Here is a 20,537-nt window from a genome sequence, read left to right as displayed (position 1 = left end):
TCAAAGAGCACAAAATGGAGATGATGAAAAGATATTCATTCTGATAAAATGCAGGACACCTTAATAGCTGCTGTGAAAAGCAAACTGCAATGGCCCTGTAAAGCTGCACACAAGCTGAAAAGAAGGTGCCACTTGAACAGAGAAATCTGTTTTATGACAGTTTTCTTTCACATACACTATTATTAACAGGAAAGCTTCACCAAAGTCATTAGTGAAATTTATTTTCCTACTTATGCATATCTACACATACCAGCTGAAATCCATTGCATTCATGGATCTACACGTGCAGTGACAGGAAGCATCCAATACTGTTCCACACACTCCATACTAACACTTGCACGTGTATAGCTTGGCATGAAAAGAGTAAATATAAAACATACTCCACATGTAGACTCCTGTTTTTCACATAAAGAACATCACTTCATGTGAAATATAAAAGCTAAAATATAAACACTTGACTGTTTCCTCCCAGTCTGTTTCAGCCTGGCTGTTTGGCACCCATCCTGTATAGGCCAGAAGTTTCACAGATGGGAGTTTCAAATGCTCAGCAGATACAATGGAAGCTGGATTTTCCAAGATGCTCACTTCACAAAGACCTGATACCTTTTGATGTCAGTCTAACCTAATAATTTGTTATGATTTTCAATGCAAACAATTCTTAAAAACATCTTCCAAGGGAACACATAAAAATTTGGAATAGATTTTTTTAGAACTTATACATTACTGGTGGCTTGTTTCCGGGATTAGATACCATTGTATCATTGGGATATTTGGTAGGAGATTTGTATTTGCTTAGATGAAAAATCATAAAATACAGCCAATTTTTCAATCTCAATCTTATCAAACCCTGATCAAATGACAGCAAAACTCCTGATTCTTAGGAAAAGCACACTATTCCTGTCAGAGATATTCTTCATTTTCCTCTGGATAAAAGAGGAAGTTTTTACAGAATAGCTTGCGAATCTATGAAAACTGTAATGATTAAGCTCTTTGCTCACAGATTACTCAAAACTTAAGACAAACGCACATTGCTCTGAACTTAATTTGAGGAAATCCTACTGCTTTCAACAGCATTTGGGCAGTAGCTCCTCTTATTGGCTTATTTATCTATTTGTGCATTTACCTTCCACAGAAAAAAAAAAGAATTCAGTTAAATAATTTCTATAATTTCATTTGGAAAAAAATCACCATACTGTGTTCTTTAACTGCTATGTCATATGTTAGTCATATTTAAGGAACTGCTACTACAAGAAGATTCTCATGGCAAGCCTTTCACCAAAGAAAGATTTTAGGTAGCAAATCCTATGAGTTTATTAGAATTTATATCCTAATTCTGAAGGCACAGGATTATCAGTGTAATATCAAGATAAGAATGCTGAACTCAGAGCAGACAATTTAATCAGAACACTAAAAAGACTAAACAACAGCACTTATCATTTTGCATGCAAACAAAACCATTAAACAAATGACTTGCATCTTGTTCATTGAGTTTATACCCATCAATGGAATACCAACTGGAATAAACCTCCTATTTTTCTGTATTATTTACCTCAAGAACTAGCCAAAGCTGGTCTCCATTTTTCACATCTTTCTTATAGTACATGCCGTAGAATTTGACTACATTTGGATGATCAGAGAGAGCTTTCAAAATGTTGTACTCAGCTTCAATTTCTTCATCAATATCCTAGTGTCACAAATGATAAATACATAGCAGTTAATAAATAAATAATGATAGCCATTAAAAAAAAAAACCCACAAAGTATTTTCTGTCAATTCAAATATAGTTTGAAAAGAAAAAAACAAATAGAACATGAATATACCATTTAGAGAGCTACAAAGCCTGGTTCTGTTTAGTGAATACAAAACAGTTATTTTTTAAAATTTTATTTTGTCCTTATAAATTTCAACTAATGAACACATGGGATATGAAAGAGCAGCCCTCAGGACACTGGGGAAGGAGCAAGGGTCCTGGAGGACAAAAAGCAGTCCATGAGCCATCAGTGTGGCCTGGAATCCAAGAAGGCCAATGGTACCCTGGGATGCATTAGGAAAAGCACTGCCAACATGTTGAGGGAGGTGATCCTGCCTCTCTACTCAGCCCTGGTGAGGCACATCTGGAGCTCTGTGTCCAGTTCTGGGCTCCTCAGCACAAGCGAGGCATGGAGTTCCTGAAGCAGGTCCAGAGGAGAGCTATGAAGATGATTAAGGGATTGGAGCATTTCTCTTACGAGGAAAGGCTGAGGGAGCTGGGTCTTGAGAAGAGACAACTGAGAGGGGACCTCAACAGTATCCAGAAGCATCTGAAGGGAGGGTGTCAAGAATATGGATCCAGGCACTTCTCAGTGGTGCCAAGCAATAAGATGAGAGGCAATGGGCAAAAACCCATGCACAGTAAGTTCCACCTGAATATGAGGAAGAAAATCTTTACTGCATGGGTGACAGAACACTGGAACAGGTTGCCCAGAGAGGTTGTGGAGTGTCCCTCTCTGGAGAGATTCAAGAACTCTCCAGATACGTCCTGTGCCATATGTTCTAGAAAGACCCTGCTTGAGCAGGGAGGTTGGATCATATGACCCCACCATCGGTCCCTTCCAACCTTAACCATTCTGTGATTTCAAGGCAAAGCCAGTGCAATCCACAAGCAGGTAGATATGCAGATGCCTTGGGAAATCACGTTCCTGCTTTAGTCTTAATGGAAACCCCAGCTAGAAATGGTGCAATTGGAACTACCTCTCTACCTCTCTGTCCATGAAGAAGTATGACTGCAGCCACATCTTATTCATTTGCCATCCCACTTTCTAGAATTATCTGGGAATTTTTGTCATTTTCTATTGTCATAGAAGCTGGTGACATCCATGATCTCTCTGGGTTCTGCTACTGAACTATAATAATCATGGCTTTTTGTCAGACTCTCGTTACAAACCTTGGGTTTCTTAGACAGTGAGGGAAACCCATTTGGAGGTGAGGTATGAGGACCAGTTTTGCTAACACATGCACTGGGAGCTGTACAAATCCCTTCAGACCAAACATGGACACAGGCATTGGCAGGCTTTAGCAGGCATTGGATGACTCTGTAAACCCTTCCCATCTGTGCACTGGAATTGCTTATTGAGGGATGATGATTACACTGCATTTGAGTCACACTGACAAAATATTCAATCCCTCCTGTCAACAGATAAAGGCAAAAAACCTGCAGCCATTTCCCCCTCATTTAGATCTCAAAAAAAAAGTTAACAAACTTGTTTCAGATTTAAAACATTTTTTAATACAATTTGCTATTTACAACTACACAAAAAGAAGTGAAAAATCCATTCTAGAAGAAGGAGCTCCACTATACATATGAACGGATTTCGTATCAGTGAAAAGCATCTACTCAGTGCCAAAAACCTGTCTCAGCACAGCCAAATAGAAGTGACCATGGCAGAGAAAGGGGATGCTTTGCATTCCCAATGAAGGATGATCCTTCTCATTCTGTTCAACACATCTGCCCCAAGAGGACCTTGCTCACTTGTTTCTTATACAGGTCTCTCCAATTCAAGTTCCTCACACAAGCCTTTTGTCTTGAGACCAGCTTGACTGGTCTCCAAGAACTTCCTCTGTCACTGGTATCTTCATGGATCAGGCCATTAAACTTTCATATTAAGATTACCAGGATAAGTCTTCTCGCAAGGAAGGATTTTAGAGATCTTGTTATTGGAACAACTGAAAAACAGCAGGAATTTTCCTCTTTCTAAAAAAGGAGGAACTCACTTTAAGGTAATTTTCCTATAAGCAAAATACAGAATACAGAAGAAAAATACAAGGGAGGAAGAAAGAGCCAAAATACTAAAGGTGGCAGAGAAAGGAAAGAGAAAGAGTGGAAGCAGGGATGAAGACAGAAAATGCATCTGGCAAAAATAAAAGAAAGGAAAAAAAATACAGTCAAAAGCCAAGAAATTAAAAACAAAGCATACAATAGTTCTGACTGCCTTGGGGAAATTGGAAGAGAATTAGCCCACTGTTCTACTGTGAACTAATAGAGGCTTCTGTCTCCTGAGGGATACTCAGATTTTATGAGATTTTTACAATTATAAGGAGAAATTAAATGAATAGAATATTCATTCTGTGCCTACAAAAAAAAAAATCTTTCTCAGTATTTTATGAAGGAAAAAAAACCTTGAAATATTTGGTTGAATTTAGCATAATTACCTTCACAAAAGAACTGTATTAGAAATGGCAGACCGAATATTTTTATCCTATATATAGAATAATTTGGCTAAGAGTTCTAAAGTACAATGGTATTTACTTATAGTCCTGAGGACAAGATTAAGCCTTCTCAGTTCCATCTTCATATGTTCTCATTTCAACACCTTTGCTTTCCTGTTTCAGTTTCAAAAAGCTGAGCTGTTATTCAGCAAAAAGAATCTGTGCTATAAGCATTAAACATTAAATGCTTATTTCAGTTTTATACCACCCATGATAATGTAGGTTCCCAGTTTAATTTCAAAATAGCAGTTAAACCAAACCACATTTCTTTTGCTTTGTTTCTAGTCTCAAGTGGCACAATTCTGAAACGATCTTCAAAGAAAAATAACTGTGAAATGTAAAGAAGAAAATACATAAAGTATCTTTTTCTTCATTGCAATGGCTCCCTCTGCAGCCATTAATAATACTTTCAGTTTAAATAAAAAGAACTTGTTTATTGCTTTCACTCTATTTCCAATACAGGATTGTCATTTCAGCAGTAATATGGAGGTACAGCAGCTGCTCCAGACAACCTGTAAATAGGAGAGGCCAAAGAAGAATAGTGTTCTTAGAATAAAAAGGATAAAACATTTAGTTAAGAGTCAAGTGTTGGAAGTATGATGTTGACTGTGCTACTGCCATTTTTTCATTAAAATAAGGAACCTGTCTTCATCAGTTATATATATGCCTGTCTTCAATTTCTTATATTCCATCTTTATCCATTCTATTTCTTCCATTTTCTTTACAGTCTATTCCTTTTCCCCATTTAATCTATTTCTTTTTCCTCTAGCATCAGCTTTATTATTTCTTTTCTCTTCCTATCATCATCATTTAATCTTTTTCTGCGACCTCCAAAGTGTACAGAACATTGAAAGTTTCACCGATTCCTTCAGGAATTCTTGCCATAGCCAGCTGCCACTTAAGAATCACTCCTGAACACTTGTGAAACAAAGGAAAGCAAAAGCTTTTCCTGCCAAACAGGCATTTAGATGAACACCAATGGGAAGGAAGTCGTGCCTATTCATTGTAAGCACAAGAACCTTGTTTACAGAAAGCAAGAGAGTCAAAAATAGTTTCCAATGCATTTGAACTCATCAAGATGCTTATCACTCGGCAAGTTATGTTTACTTTGGAAGAGGTTGTGGTATTGAATTGAGATAAGCACCCTTTTGTTGCTTTGAAAGCAAGTTGAAATTAAAAGCAGATCAGAAAGAAACATAGCAAAGATAATGGAAGACACTATGTTTTCACCAACACGTTCCATGGACTTTCATGTCATGGGACCATATGTGTGATGTGCAGAGGTAGAAAAGCCCTGTGTGGCTGTGCAGGTCCAGACCTGTAGGGTCCACACAGCATGACATGCTCGTCCCTTCCTGCCCAGAGGTCATGCAATGGAAGCACACACCTCACAAACCCATACTGGGAGTGCACTGGCCTTTCAAAAAGGCCAGTGAAACAGGAACAGCTGCTTTTCCACGTTTCGTTCTCAAGTAAAGTCTCAAACCACGTGCAGCACCAATGAAGTCAGTGGGGTGTGCCTTTACAAACCAGACTAGTGTTCTTCCTTACTCTTTGAGTAATACTGCCATCTAACCAATGTCAGTTATTAAGAATGAAATCATACTCTACAACTTCATAATTCCATCTCCCAGTAGCCTAATGCTTTGTGCATAGAGCTAATCCCTTTGCATTTTCCATTTCAAAAGATGGATCTCTCTGTGACATCTACATATTTTGGCACATTCTGAAAACACAGAATAAACAGTAACAATAAAGTATGCTATTTTATTTTTGAAGTATCACTCATAGCTTGTAACTTAGCTACAAGCATGTACTCAGATGCTTGAAGGTATAGCTCAAGTACTTAGAAGTACGTAACTTCCTTACGGGCTAGTATGTCAAAAACTAAAAAAAAAAAGAAAGGAAACAACAGTAAAAATAAAATAAGCTAGGACTCCTAGTACTGAAAAGGAAAATAATCATCTCTGCTTCTGAAAACAAGAGAAAAACAAGGGATAACAAGGTAAAAGTAATAAAGTTTAGGTGTATTTCTGACTTTCACCATAAGCAACCACTTCCACGATCACTTAAGATAAGAAAAATGTATTGATAGCTAGCCTGATACATCGCAGGCTGAAACAGCTCATTTCACTGTCACTTCCAATACAAACTATCTACAAAGATTAAGAGAAAAAAGACTACATAAACACACAATTAACCAAGTATTGGTATAATATAAGTAACTTACGTGAACAGGATCCAAAATTTTGACTGCTGCTTTGCTGCCATTTTTCTTATTTAACACTTTGAAAACTTTTCCATAGGTTCCTTTGCCAATAGTCTCAATTATTTCCCAGGTATCTGAAGGATCAGGAAAGCTATCAAATATTATTGTTTTTCCAGTCAACGGAAGCATCTCAAATGATGGCTCCTAGGAAAAAGAGATCTCAATGTTCACTCAACAAATGGTTGATAGCAATTTGCTTCCTACAAATGGGAAGAGAAATACACATTCCAGCCTCAAACACTAGAAATGTGTTTTTGCATATAGTGTGCCTGCACAGATAGCATAATGAACAAGAACTGCTGCACTTGAATTTCCCTTCATTTGATACTGTGTTGACTGCACATACCTTCATTTGATATTGTGCAGTCAACACAATATCAAATGAAGGGAAATTCAAACGATAATTTGAACCAAATTCAAGTTTGAGTGAAGCTAGTAGAAGCTTTCCCATGCACTTCTATGAATATATATTGTCACTCCAGGATCTCTGGGGGGATGGGGGAATGAGAGTCAAGTTCATAAAATCCCAAAGAATTTAGGTCCATTACCAAGAATCAGGCAAGAAATGGAAAGAAACTGACACAACACATCCTAAGTAGTAGCATTAGGTTCATTCAAACTCTTACAGCAAACAATCATTTTTACAAGCCACTCTTAGCATTTGAATTATGACATAGATCTCAAAAGGCCAAGCAGATCAAAGTGACAGATCTTTTCACAATGCTATGGTCTTCTGACAGTCAAGCACTCTCAGTCACGGGGAACACACTTACCAACGTACATCCTTTAACAACTGGTTTACATACTGTAAAGGAAACACCTTTTACAGCGACTGAATTGTATCCATTACTGACTGACCAGATAACACCAACGCCCTGGTCCGTGACAGATACAATTCACCAGGAAACCTGCAGCCATCTGTTGTGTACTTGGTGCTGCAACCTGTAGTGGCCCAACCTCTTGATTTCAAATACTGTGGGAATGAAATGACCCAATTTTACCTGATACAATGAATCTTCCTTAATACTATTCCAGGTTAAGGTCAAAGTAAAGATCAAGATCCAGAGACATACATCTGTAATAAGTAAATCCTCAGTTTTCCATTCCAGATTCAGAATTTGCTTCTTTCTTCTGTCCCATGGGATTCACGTAGACTCACCTGAGTCAGGACACTGACTGCAGTCTTTTCCTAAGGTATTACTTCTTCGTTACCTTATACCTAGTCTTTATCCATGCCTTGGGAACTTCACCACTTTCAGGCAAAGAAAGCCATTTCTTCCCCCAAAAATGAACACAAATTAGTTACAACTTTTTTTTTAACTTTCTTTTTCTTTGCCTTTAAAGTAGTGCTCAGATACAGTCATTCTGTTGGGTTTTTTAATCACTTCATATATATTCATATTCATAAATGCTTTGTAATTTGCTCATATTTGGGATTACACAAAACAATAACTAAATTTGGGATGATAAAGGGATTAGGATTCATAATCCCAAACCCTTGCTTTGAGGGTTTCAATAATAACAGAGAAATTTTGAAGTTGTATTTAAACTTTAGGTTTTAAAATTGAGGCTAACTATTTGTTCAAGATCTTACTGGATACTAAAGTCTGTAACTAGTGATTTTTCTTTTAAGAGGGAAAAAAGTAAAAAGGTATCAATGGTTGCGTTCATAAGAACTGAGGCATCCAAACCATATTGAAGCCTGTCTACATATAGGCTATTTTCTACAGAATATGTAATTTTCCATCAAAATCTAGAGCCTGCTATGTCTCACATTACAAGAAAACACAGGAGCTTCTGACCCAGGCAGTAGGAGATACACAGCGCTGAAGAAAGAAAGATTGAATTCCTCCCTTTCGAAGAGGAGCACTTCTGACACAGGAACTCAAAGAGCAGCTTCACATATTTAGACTGTGCCAGAGCCAAGCAGAGAACTCTGATATCTTCAATCTCCAAATAAATGCCTAAGCAAAGGTCCACCTTGGTGTAGAGATGTTTCACATGAAGTAGAACACTCTAAGAAGTAACATTCCAACCTGGTGCTTCAGGCAGCCTCCCAGGCTTCATTAACTCCCTATACATTGACAGAATGAAGCTGAAATTCATTGACTTCCCAGTATCAATTGCTTATTTGTCTGCAGAGACCAGTACAATGAGAAATGTTAAAGGGCTAAGGAAACATGATCCTGCAGGTGCTATTTGGCTACCAGAGAAAAAGTGCTAGAGAAATTCCCTTGTGCTTTTGTTTTCTTCTGAAAGTCACACCAGTTGCACATCATCTAGTCTTCTACATCATCTAGTAAGTCACCACATACTTAACAAATATGCATTCAGGAGCTGTCATACTTAGTTCAATAATTTAAGAGTGCTATTCCAGAAAGAATTATTCATCCTCATTCTTTGTTTTGATTTATAGCTTCAAAATCATAACTTGAATAAGCCATACTGAATACCATGTTTCCTCACTTTCACCAAGTCTAAGAACAAGTCCCTGCAGATAAATTGTTTAGTTTCCACTTCTATTATTAAAAATATATTAAATAGAATGATTTCAAGTGTTCTATTCTGGATGATGGATAATATTTTATTACATCTCAGTGAAGTTGTGAAAGCTGATAATGATTTAATCTCATATTTCACTGATAAATTGGACTGTTCCTGGAATGTGTCTGGATGCCCAACCAACTGGATAATTTATCATACCCTTCACCATTAAAAATTTACATAAAAGCCACCACAATTTATAACTTGATCCAAACCTCTAAGCTGGGAATGTACCCTTGAACCTCTAGGAAAAAAAGAACCTTTTTAAAGTACTTCTGGTGTGTTCAGCGTGACAGTTGACCCAGCTTCTGCTCAGATTTTGGCTAACCTGCTGGTGAGGCCTGATGGATGCTGGGCACAGTGCCAGTAAGTCAAAGAAAGAGCACCAAGTAGGCAGACTGGTGGCCTGAAAGAGCTCAAGGGCCATCATGAGCATTATGCATCATTATCACCAGCAAATCTCTGTCTCCTGTTATCTTTCCTGTTGCAGTTTCCCCAGAATCTGCTCACTTATGAAAATGGTATAGGCCAAACCTCCAAGCTGGAAGGTATAAAATATCAGCTTACCCAAAAAGCTTTAGAAGCAAATCCAACAGCAGCCTGACTGCTGAGGTTTTCCTGCTTCTTGGTGTGATAAAGGGGACACTTGCACCGTGACATAGGAGAAAGGATAAGCAGTCTCTTAGCCCCAGCTAGGTTTTATTCTTTTGGTTTTGCTTGGAGGTGCACAAATTAAGAGTTACAGGTTATAAATTATGAAACCTTATGGCTTGAATGGTGAATAAATGAATTCACATGATAGACTGACCTGGGCAAAAGGGGATTGAGCCCCTCTTTGTTGTGTTTGTTAAAGTTCTTAATGAGCTCATGAAACAAAGTTTAAATCACAGAGTACATTGTCCTGTAAGTCTGAGAGAGCCAAACAGACTGACACAGCAATTAAATTCAGGATATTCAAGGCAAGGAAAAAATACATTTGGAGTTCCAAGTAAACAGGGTTTGGGGTTTTGTTGGTTGGTTGGTTGGTTGGTGGTTTTTTTCTCTGAGAGGGGGATTTGGTGCCAGTTACATGAACAAATTGGGTGAGAATTCTTATGAGTCATTCCTATGTGACTTTTTGCTTCACATCAAACATATGCACCCTATACAGCAGACTTCAGGCCAAATATTAGAGATACCCAGAGATGCCCTGTTCAGCAGCTGTGCTGGCAGACGGCTGCATTCTCCATCATTTTCAATATCTAGTCAGTTTGGAGAGGGAAGTGGAAGCCTACCGAAGAACATAGTATATCTCCTCTGGACTCTCTTTGCTGCCAAGGCAATTCAGTGAAGGACATTTATCACACCCAAAGCTTCAGACACAAACCAATGGCCCTGTGGAGGACTTTGCAGTCAAGGCCACAGAGCATTAGAGACAACACAGTCAAGTGGGAATAAACAATAGGTTTTGCTTCCGATGGCTGGGTTGAAAGCACACGGAGCCTGAATTTCACACAGAATATTGTATGCTAATCCAATAGTTTCACTACTGTTTCATATCACCTAATTCTTCAAAGAAGTGCAACTTCTTTATAAACTATAAACCTTCCCCCCCAATAGTTTCTGAATGGACCTTCATCTCACTTGGAGGAAAACATACCCATTTCCTCCATAAAGAGCTAATAAAATGAGAGTCCCCTTGCCTCATGTCATTCATCGTTCTCCACACAGGAAGCCTACATGATTAGCAATTCACATACACAATGAATCCAGCCTTTAGGTTCCCATCAGCATCTTGTCTTGTCTCCTGGCTACCACAACTTTCTGGTCTTGGAAACTGGAACCAGGATGTCATTGGTTCAGTTCAAAACACGCCTACTGAGGTTGTCTTCTGTTTTGTTTGTTCACATCACTCTCTCCTTCACATTGCAAACATTACTTATGTTTAACCAGATAGCTCCTGCACATATCCTGCCCTGTCAAGTGCCAGGTATCTTCCCATATGTCACGACTGGCAGATGTCAGGTGCCAAGAACACTGGCACACATGGCCTGTCAGGTCTGTTACCTCTCCAGAGATGACACAATGCATTCCTTCAGATTGTGAAACTTAAACCTCTTGCCTAATGGATGCCAGAAAACGTAATCACACTAACAAAAACAAAACAAACAAAAATAGACAGCTTGTTATATAAAATAAAAAACCCCATCTCACCTCACTTTTTCACCACCTTTATTGCCTTTTTCCAATATCTCGTTTGGAAGTTCTTTGGTCTGACACTGATCACAAGCCACAGTGGGGCCTTCAAATACTTAATGGAATGGCACAATCAAATCCCAAACCACATTTCTTCTTATTTCATGAGTTATGCCACACTGACAAGTACTTAGTAAGAAAGTTAAAGGCTGCCACATGGAATTCTCAAAACAAGCCAAAAAGCATGAGGCTACAATATGCCCTTCATTATACTAGCACCTAGCAATTTCTGGATAAATGTCCAAATAATTCGATTATTCAACTAAGAGCATGGATTGCAGCTCAGGTTCTCAGCTAGAGCTATAATGAATGATTTATGCAGTATTTTATCTTAGCCATCATTCAAAGACCAAGTTTTGCTCTGGAAATTCAAATATCACCCCTGTTTAATTCTGGGGGAATATTCAGCCTCTGATTTCAATGGTGATGCAACCTGTATTTGAATGGGAACTATATTCAAATCTAAGCTCAGTGTGAGCAGATTATCTAGTTTGGCCATTACTTAAAGACAAGTGTTTGGAGGTTTGCAGGCTGGTTTTTTTACTTCATTTGTCAAAAGCTGAATGCACTTAGCATTATAATTTCACTCTAAAACAACAACAAATTTGCATAATTACATTATTTTTGTACTCTCCATATGTCTAGATGAATTATCCTCTTCAACTGCACATCAGTTTGCTTACTACTTTCCACTCTATATATTCCCCATTGCTTTCAATTGTCCTTCTCGTCTGCAAGAAACCTTCCAGAGGGAAAAAAAATCTCTTTAGTCCCAGCTATGGTAGACAAAGAATAAAAATCAACAACCTTCTCTAACAGTGAGTTCATGTCTTTCGCTGTTGTGTGCTTACACAAGTAAGAAAGATACAAGACATTAATTTAGGTGAGCTTCACCTTAGCTGATGTGTAGAATACACCTATTTGAACCTAAGCTAGATGCTTTAATTCCATTTCAGTCAAAGCAATAAAAAATTGATTCACGTTAGCTGGGTAGCATTTATCTTAGCATAAGACAGCTTAGTCTCCAGACACTGTTGATTCTACTGGCTCAGTTTCCACTGCCTACAACAGAAGGCCAGTTACACTGCTTCAGATTGCAGACATGTTAAGGTAAATTAATTCTATCCTATTTAAATGCTGGAAATAAAGAGTTTTAGCTTGACAACTGGCAAAATGAGTATCAGCTCCAGACTACAGCCAAAGAAACTGCAAGTCAGCCACGTCATCACCTGAAAGCTGTCAGGCAACTTGGACATTGTCTCATGAAGCACAGACAGGGCAAGCACCATGCAATGACACTGCCAAGCAAACCTTGAACCCAGCAACCAAACCCTAAATTAATGTAAATGCAGGAATAAATGGTTACGTAAAGCATTTGGAGGCAAGGAGTGGTGATCAATTTAGGCAAGTATCAGACAACATATTTCCTGGGCACAATTCAAAGTACTTACATCAATCTAAGGGCCGTTCAAGGAAGAAATTGATCTGATTTTGAGGCCAGCTTTTAGTGTTTACTCTTTGAAAGGCTGGGTAACTGCTTCTTCTGTTTCTAAAAACACTTCTTCTCTTTGGTGACTGTTATCCAGTGACAACTTTCCCAACAAAGCAAGACAGCTTTCAGAGACATCTGATGCCTCTGGACTCCTTGACCTTTGTAAAACTTCTACACACAGTAGAGAAGCAGTACTGTGTGGTATCAGTACCTGATCTCCTTCTATTGATAAATGCATATTGGGTGTCCACACTGACATTTCATCTGCTGATTATTATTCAGCTGATCTTGACATTTTGACTTGCTGCAGACTGAACTGGCCAGCCCTGCTCATGGGAGGCTTCAGCTCCTCACTCTCTGAATGTTTTCAGAGGGCAAGAGATCTACTTCAGTGCTAGGTTCCACCTTGGTTTTTCATCCATTCTCTGCCATGCCCCACAACAGGCAAAGTCACACTGCATGTTGAGGTTTACGGTTCTAAGGAAACTACATCAGAGGAGGGGATTTTTTTAAGCAACAAGTTAAAGAACCAGCGAGGGCTGTAAGCATTCAATCTATTCTCATGCATAGAGGCTACCCACTAGATTGCAATCCTTCAGAGTTTATACATGATACCAGTACAGGACCCCAACTTTTTTTAAGCCAACCTTTAGTTAAAGGAAGAGGGTATGGAAAGAACAAGGAAACAAAATGCTAAATTTAATTACTGTAGTCAATTCTAAGAGCTCTGATATTTTGAAAACAAGTAATAGCTAAAGATTTTTGTGGCAATTGTCATCCAACAGACAATATTTATGCAGGGGCATTACAATCATGAAACAAGATTAATAACGGAAGGGGGAACGGTTCATTATCAAATTGTGTTCAGACTTTGTGCCACCAGAAGTAATGAACCGACATTAGCAATCCATGAACTGAGTTATATCCAGCTAATTTTGTGGCTCCCAGAAGAGAGGCACTGCAAGTGATGAGAACAATTTTTCAATGACTAAACACTAGATCAATATATTAGCAAATAAGTTGTTTTTCAAAGCCAAGGCATCACTTAGTTTTCCTATTTTAACACAGTAAAACTTTATAAGGCCATAAGAATCAATATGGTGTGACCTCACTCACTCACTATTTCTCAGAACTTCTAACAGCAGAAAAGTGGCAACTCGAAATTAATTTAGCTGCTGTATCAATGAGCTTTGTCAGGGCTTGAAATTAAGGCGATATAGTAACTTGATAGCAAGATAAGGAAGGCATTGCAGACAACAAGCAAACTTGCTAGCACTTAGCATTAGCAGGCAAGAAGTCACGGGGCGTGAGTGCACTCTGGGCACGGTAAGACCCCACACGTGTCCTGCCGAGGCCACGGTCACGCCGCAGCCCCGCGTGTCCCTCGGGCGGGCAGTGCCCGGCTGCTCTCACCGCGGGCACGACGCGGGCCAGGCATCTCTCCGGACTACTCCGCACGCGTTTCTAACCAGAAACTCACTCACAAGGAAAAAAAAAAAAAAAGGAGGAGAAAAAAAAAGGATAACAAAAAGTAGAAAAAAGCACGATTCATCAGAATGAGACACCGCAAGAGGCAACCCTCACATGCCCCGGTGCCGGGAGCTCCCGGCTCCGAGCAGTCCCAGGCCGCCCCGCCCCTGCCCGGCGCATCCGTCCCGTCCCGACCCGGGGCTGCGGACGGCACCGGCCGGGCCGCGGCCGCGCCACCCCTGGGGGCCGGGCCACCATCGCGCGGGGGCCGCCCCGAAGCCCCTCGGCGAGGCGTGGCCGCCTGGCAGCGTAGCTCCATCGCGAGCCCCTGCTCCGGCAGCGGCCCCGGGACTCGCCCTTCTGCCCTGCCCGCTGCTCCCGGCCGGGGATTACCCGCCGCGAAACCTCCGGTCCCTGCAGAGCCAGCCCCGCCGAGGGGCTGGGGCCGCGCCGCCTCCGGCCACTGTGCCTCGGGTTCACCGTCCTTCTGCTGCGGACGGCCCCGGCCCGGCTGCCGTCCCGCCTCGGGGTCAGCGGCGGCTGAGCGCTTTGCCCCGCTAATCCCCCGCAGGCGCCGGCAAAGCCGGGGGGGCTCGGCCCGCCCCGGGCAGGGCGCGGCGGGGGCGCCTGGGCGGCCCGGGCTCCCTCCCGGCGGGACGGCGGCGGCTGCTGAGCCCACAGCCGGGCCGGCCACGGCTGCTCGGGATCCCGGGCCGGCCGCCTCCAGAGCTGGGTCACAGCCCCCGCACCCTGATGCGCCCCGCGGGGATTACACGGCGGCCGCCGAGCGAGGCTGCTGGCCTGGCACGGGAGAGCTGCGGCTCGTGGCCTTGGGGCTGCCTACGGCTGCGCTGCCCTGAGGAAACCTAATGGACCTACCTGGCCCGCTAAAAATAATTCACATCTGGTGCACACCCCGAGCTCACTTTAGTACCTGTTGCAGAGAGGTGACTACAGAGCAGCAGCACAATGTAAGTGTAATAACGTAATAGCAGAGTGGAGCTGTAAGACAAAGTACTCAGAAGTTTGGAAATAGATGAATTTTATCAGTACAGCTCCTATGTGGTACATGAACCAGGTTTTAATCATGCTGGTTAGGTTTTCTTTGCAAGATCCCTGACACATCCTCTGGAAAGAAGCAGCCAAACTCAGTCAGCACTGGGGGTCATGTGCCTCCAACAGAGAATTTGGCTGTTGAGTCGAGTTTGTCAGCTTCCATTTTTCTGATAATATTTGAACCTGGGTTTTGTTTTCAGCCAGGTCTGACATAAGGGGAACTGTTTCAGAGCTGTCTATATTCTACATCTTCCACAAAAGCAGAGTAGACACCAGGTAGCTCATGGATGGCCTTTCCATGTGAATATATCTGTAAGAGGTATGGCTGCTTATCCCATCACAGCCACTAAGGAAATCACACGGACAAGAAACCTTATGAAATTCTTCCCTGTGGGAAAATCATCAACAGAAACTTTTCAAACTCCAAAGTTGAACAGCCATGAGCCAGATATGCATAAGGACAAGAGGCCCCTTGATTTCCTTCAACCAAGCACTACTACTTTATTGTATAAAAGTTGTTGACTTTTTTAGACTGTGCGCTGCATTATGCATGTAGGAATGTATGAGGGATAGTTTAACATCCTGTATAGACTTTATCTTTTGTTGCTGGCTGCTCTGTCCCTACATAACTGTTCTTCCCCTGGCTGAGACCCTATAGAAATACAAAATGAGCTTCCTGGTTTTATGATCCTATTTTACTAATTAGAGTTGGAAGCACTAGCATAATAGGGCCTCAGCTGTAAAAATATCCATACCTTTTAGGCTCAAATCACTGCAGGAGCAACACTCTGCAAAAGCTTCCCCCTCCCTGAGCAAAGCTCTCATTGCTTTTAGTTGTGCTTGGGAGTGCCTGGTGCCCCACTGCCTTCCGGCTGCGTGTCTGATGGATCATAAGTCACATGCAGAAGCATGACAGTCTAATCCTCTGATCATGCAGAAGCTTGACTGGAGTGCACCATCAGAAGAAGACTAGAAGCCTCTTAGTGGACACCCAGGTACAAAAAGGAGTGATGGGTGTACTCATAGCTCTTCCAGGAAGAGCTTGCGGGCATCTGAGATGTGGAGCAAGGAGCTGAAAAGTGCTAAGACATAGGAACCAGAAAAAACAGTAACATGAGTGATTGGTTGCTATGTCCCCTTCCACTTCGAGCAGTGCTGTCTTAAAACCGCTGCTGCCTGCCTCGTCTAACTCTGGCTATCTGTGTGCCAAACTTACCATCCCTTACCTCTGAAGACCTGAAATTCCCTGTGAGCACTCCCTCTGTCAAAAGGGCCTCAAAGGTAAAAGCCCATGCTAGGGCTCAGCTGATCCACTTGGAGTGTTGAACACACTTATGTCTTCTGCATTAATTAATTATTCAGGTGAACTGGTCTGTGAAACTCCAAAAAATTCATATCTGTTTCATTTAGGGAATCCTGAACAGTATGGAAGTAATGGCAGCCTGTTGCTGCAGAAAGGGTCCTAGTTTAAACTAGTTGAAGTCACAACCAATGTCCAAGGCCTGTAGAGCTAGGCACTCTTCAAACAAACAGGGAATTTCAGCCCTTAGGGAATGACAATCTATGTGTCAAATAGACACTGACTGTGCTGGAAAACTTAGTCATGAAATGATTACGTGACATTCAGTGTCAAGCAGCCTAGCCACATTTCTCCTTTGCCTTTATTTTCACTCCTTCATGTTCTTTTTCCATCTCAACATGCTTTGGCTTTTGCTCCTCATCTTCCCGAAAAATTACTGCTTTGCTTTTATTTAGAAAGCCTTTCAGATGAGGTTTCAAAGTTCTAGAGTAAATAAGGATATATGCTTTCTCTCCCCCAAAATAAATTTGAAAAAATTAAAGACAAGTATCATGTATTGACAGTATCCAGCTATATATATTAAAAGATAAATGAAGTGTGATCATCTCCAGCTGTACCTGGTATGAGGTTAAGTTGCAGTTAATGCCACAAGACAGCATCTATACTACACTATCTTTTTAACAGACTGTGATTAGATTAGTTTCAGACTTTCTCCTTGCCTTTCAACATAATTTTTACTTTCATTAGAAGTATTGGGGGTGCAAGTCTGAAAACTATTTTTAAATTACTATGTGACAAATATGAAAGCAGTATGAACAGACAACCTTTCAAAGCATCTTCAGCATTAGATCACATTCGTGAATTGCATTTAGAATGTCTTACTCTTCATTATTGAAATATAATGGACCCAAAACATACATAAGTAGAATAGACCTCTTTTACTCCAGAACTGGTACATTCAGACTTACACATTCTTAGAAGCTTCTAATAACAAAATGGGGTGGGGGCTGGGGGGTAGGTAAGATGCTCTTGTGATTAAGGCACCAAATTAAGGCTATAATTTACTTAAAATAATATTTTCTATATTGTGAAAGATCGTACTACATCCAAATAAAGGCAGGATGAAGATAGGCAGTACACCATGGACCCTCCCTACAAAAGGAGGTCCTTGGCTACTAGGCTCCAAATCCTGGGCAGAGCTCAGCCATAGAGAGTTTGTGGGAGCTAAGGCATATGTTCCTGCTTTTCATCTATTTTTTTCTTTATATTTGATTTTTTAATAGTATTCTACTCAAGAGGAGGTGTTTTGATGGCTAACAAGGTACATATGCAAAGAACAAGTGACACACAAAAAGATCAGCAGATAAATAAATGATAACTTAAGAAAATAAACAAGCATGCTTAACTAGCAGAAGACCACCACTGTAAGAATCAAAGAACTTACCTCTCTGGGGAAGTGCTTTTTGACCTCTCTGGCTGCTTAACTGAGCACAGCCTGTAGCAAATATAAGGAACTCCTCCCCTTTTGGTGTTTATTACAGAGAAGCAGTACTTCCTGCAACACCTGAGTAAATATCCTCTAGGAAAACCACCACGGAGTTTGTCTACATCTAGCTCAGTATTCTTTTGATCATAAATACCATCTACCATAATGAATTATCAGGATGTCCAAAAGTATAAGTTATTTATTGAATGCATAGTTTTCTCTAAACCAACCCTGAGCTTTGCCAGATATTTTCTGTAGTTGATCAAAGAGCTCTGTAACCCCTTTTGAAGGTCTTAGATGCGTGATCCTTGTAATCACATTTAAGGGGCTGGTTAGCTCAGGAGATTGTTAATAGGATACAAAACCTTTAACATCCAACCCAGATCATTGCAGATGAAAAGCTGTGACTATTCAACAGCTTTTTCATGTCCCATGACCTAACTTAGTTCCTAAAGAAGTGTTTGTATTCTTTCAAATTTACAGAATGTACTTTTCAGACTTTTTTTACCTGCACGTGTAATACAGAACATTTGACAAACAGGGAAATAATTTAAAAGCTCGGTGGTAATTATTGAATCCAATTAAATCTGCAATCAAAAGACTTTTGAAATTTCCCACTCCAAAACTGTCTTCACAGTCTCAACAAGCCCGTAAGCACAGGGGAGAGTCAGAGTAATCAAAAATTAGGAATTGCCAGAAAGTAGGAGTGGTTTAGGAAGCTGACCCAAAGCTTCACTAAACTGTGCCTCTGTCAGCCCCTGTCATTAGACCCAGGAGCACAGAAGTATTACCTTTGAATGGTGATAGCCTAACTCATGCTTACTGATTCATATCCAGTAGGGAAAAAAACCCCATTGCAACTAAAATGTACAAAGCATTGTGTTGAAATTTTCACGGCTATTTCTATTTCACAGGGTTTGAAGTAGCAAAGTTTTAGGGTTTTGCAGGTGTAGTTTTCCATCTAAGAAAGTCCTAAGTTAGACACAGTTTGAACTCAAGTCTCAAATTCAATTTTTAAAAAGTGTTCTTAATTTTTTCAAACAAAATATTGGGAAACAATATATTGGAAAATTTGGAGTATAAAACCTTCTACAGTTCTAAAAAAAATGCACTACAGAAGCTCAGGGACCCAGTGATAACTGCAGAGAACTATGCTGCAAAATGTGTCCTGGTGTCATCAGTTACTTAGAGAGTACCCTTATCCTTTTCTTGGAACACACTGATCACTAAAATAACATTAAAGGATTTTGCTTACGTGCAGTGATGTCAACCACTAAGAAGGTGTTGGGACATCTGAGGATTGCTGCTTTCTGCATACCTGGGGGTAATGGAAAGTGCCAATCTTGAAAATGTGCAGGTAAAGATCTGGGGTTGTGCTACTGCCATTTCCAAGTGTGTACAACATATCCCTCAGTCATGAAGCTGACTTGAAAATTGTGGGATTAAAAAACTAAACTAAGCAATAAACAACAGCAGTCACATGGTAATATTGGTCATGTGGGTCATCCTGTTAGTCACCTAGTTAATACAGCAGTTCCCATACTAACTGCTTAGAGATTTCAGGTTTGGTACTCTACAGTTTTTTGCAACATCTTTTTGAATCAGTTGTATGGAGGGTATCCTGAAGGGTATCACTTGTATCCTGGAGTAGCAGTGCCTTCAGTTTGCCTTTATGAGATGCTGTGTGCATTTCTTTACAGTTGCAGTTCTTCACAGCCCTTGAAGGTTTAGGTGATCAGCAGTCTGACATTAAGTAAAATACCTATTAAACAAATACTGCTATTGACACTACTAAACACAGGTGTACTTTGGTATATAAATAGGACTGTGAATCTGTAAAGTATAAGCAGGATCAGAGTATTGATAATTGAAGCAGTTAACTGATGTTTGATATGTGCATCTAATTAGAATTTAGCATTCAGTCTCTTCAGTTCATTGCATTCCAGGTCCTGCAATTTAACCATTTTTTTTTAAGCAAATAGAGGTCTTTTCATATCAGGTGATAAAAGAAGACTCAGTGTTGAACAAGTGTGTTTTTTCTTCTGCCTCTGAAGGGGTCACAGTGCACAAATGGAAGTGTCAGCCAGCAATGATAGATGTCATTTTGTACGAATGAGATGGAGAGAAAATCTGTGTTGTTCAGTAGGCAGAGAACACACATTTCTATGCAGCCACTAAAGACATTATGGTTTACCTAAGACCAACTGCTCTCAAGACTGTATCAGTTCCAGTAGTCCTGGTAAGAGTCATAAGGCACCAGATCCTTAATCTGTGGATTAACTGGATGTTGAGGTTACCATTTGGAAAAATTAAACTACTAACCCTCATAATATGTAAGGAACTCTAAAATGCAATCTAAGTATCTAGCAACAAGATGGAAAAGAATGATAACCTAAACAATTTCATGAATTTTATTTGGCTATATCTTTTTTTTTAATAA

General features: G+C 40.4%; 1 protein-coding gene across 1 annotated transcript in view; it reads right to left on the bottom strand.

The window, feature by feature from the left end:
• MYO3A (myosin IIIA) overlaps window positions 1-14,802 on the bottom strand; it is a 114,183-nt gene extending 99,381 nt beyond the window's left edge. Inside the window, 3 exon segments of the mRNA XM_042043160.1 lie at window positions 1,550-1,684; window positions 6,476-6,658; window positions 14,649-14,802. Coding sequence (XP_041899094.1) covers window positions 1,550-1,684; window positions 6,476-6,643 — 303 coding nt within the window. The 5' untranslated portion in view covers window positions 6,644-6,658; window positions 14,649-14,802.
• Between the last annotated feature and the right edge of the window lie 5,735 nt (window positions 14,803-20,537).

Source organism: Corvus kubaryi, unplaced genomic scaffold (genome assembly GCF_017639235.1).
Source record: "Corvus kubaryi isolate FWS band 111438036 unplaced genomic scaffold, C.kubaryi_AGA036_p1.0 37398, whole genome shotgun sequence".
Taxonomy (NCBI): domain Eukaryota; kingdom Metazoa; phylum Chordata; class Aves; order Passeriformes; family Corvidae; genus Corvus; species Corvus kubaryi.
This window is presented reverse-complemented; position numbering and strand designations above follow the sequence as displayed.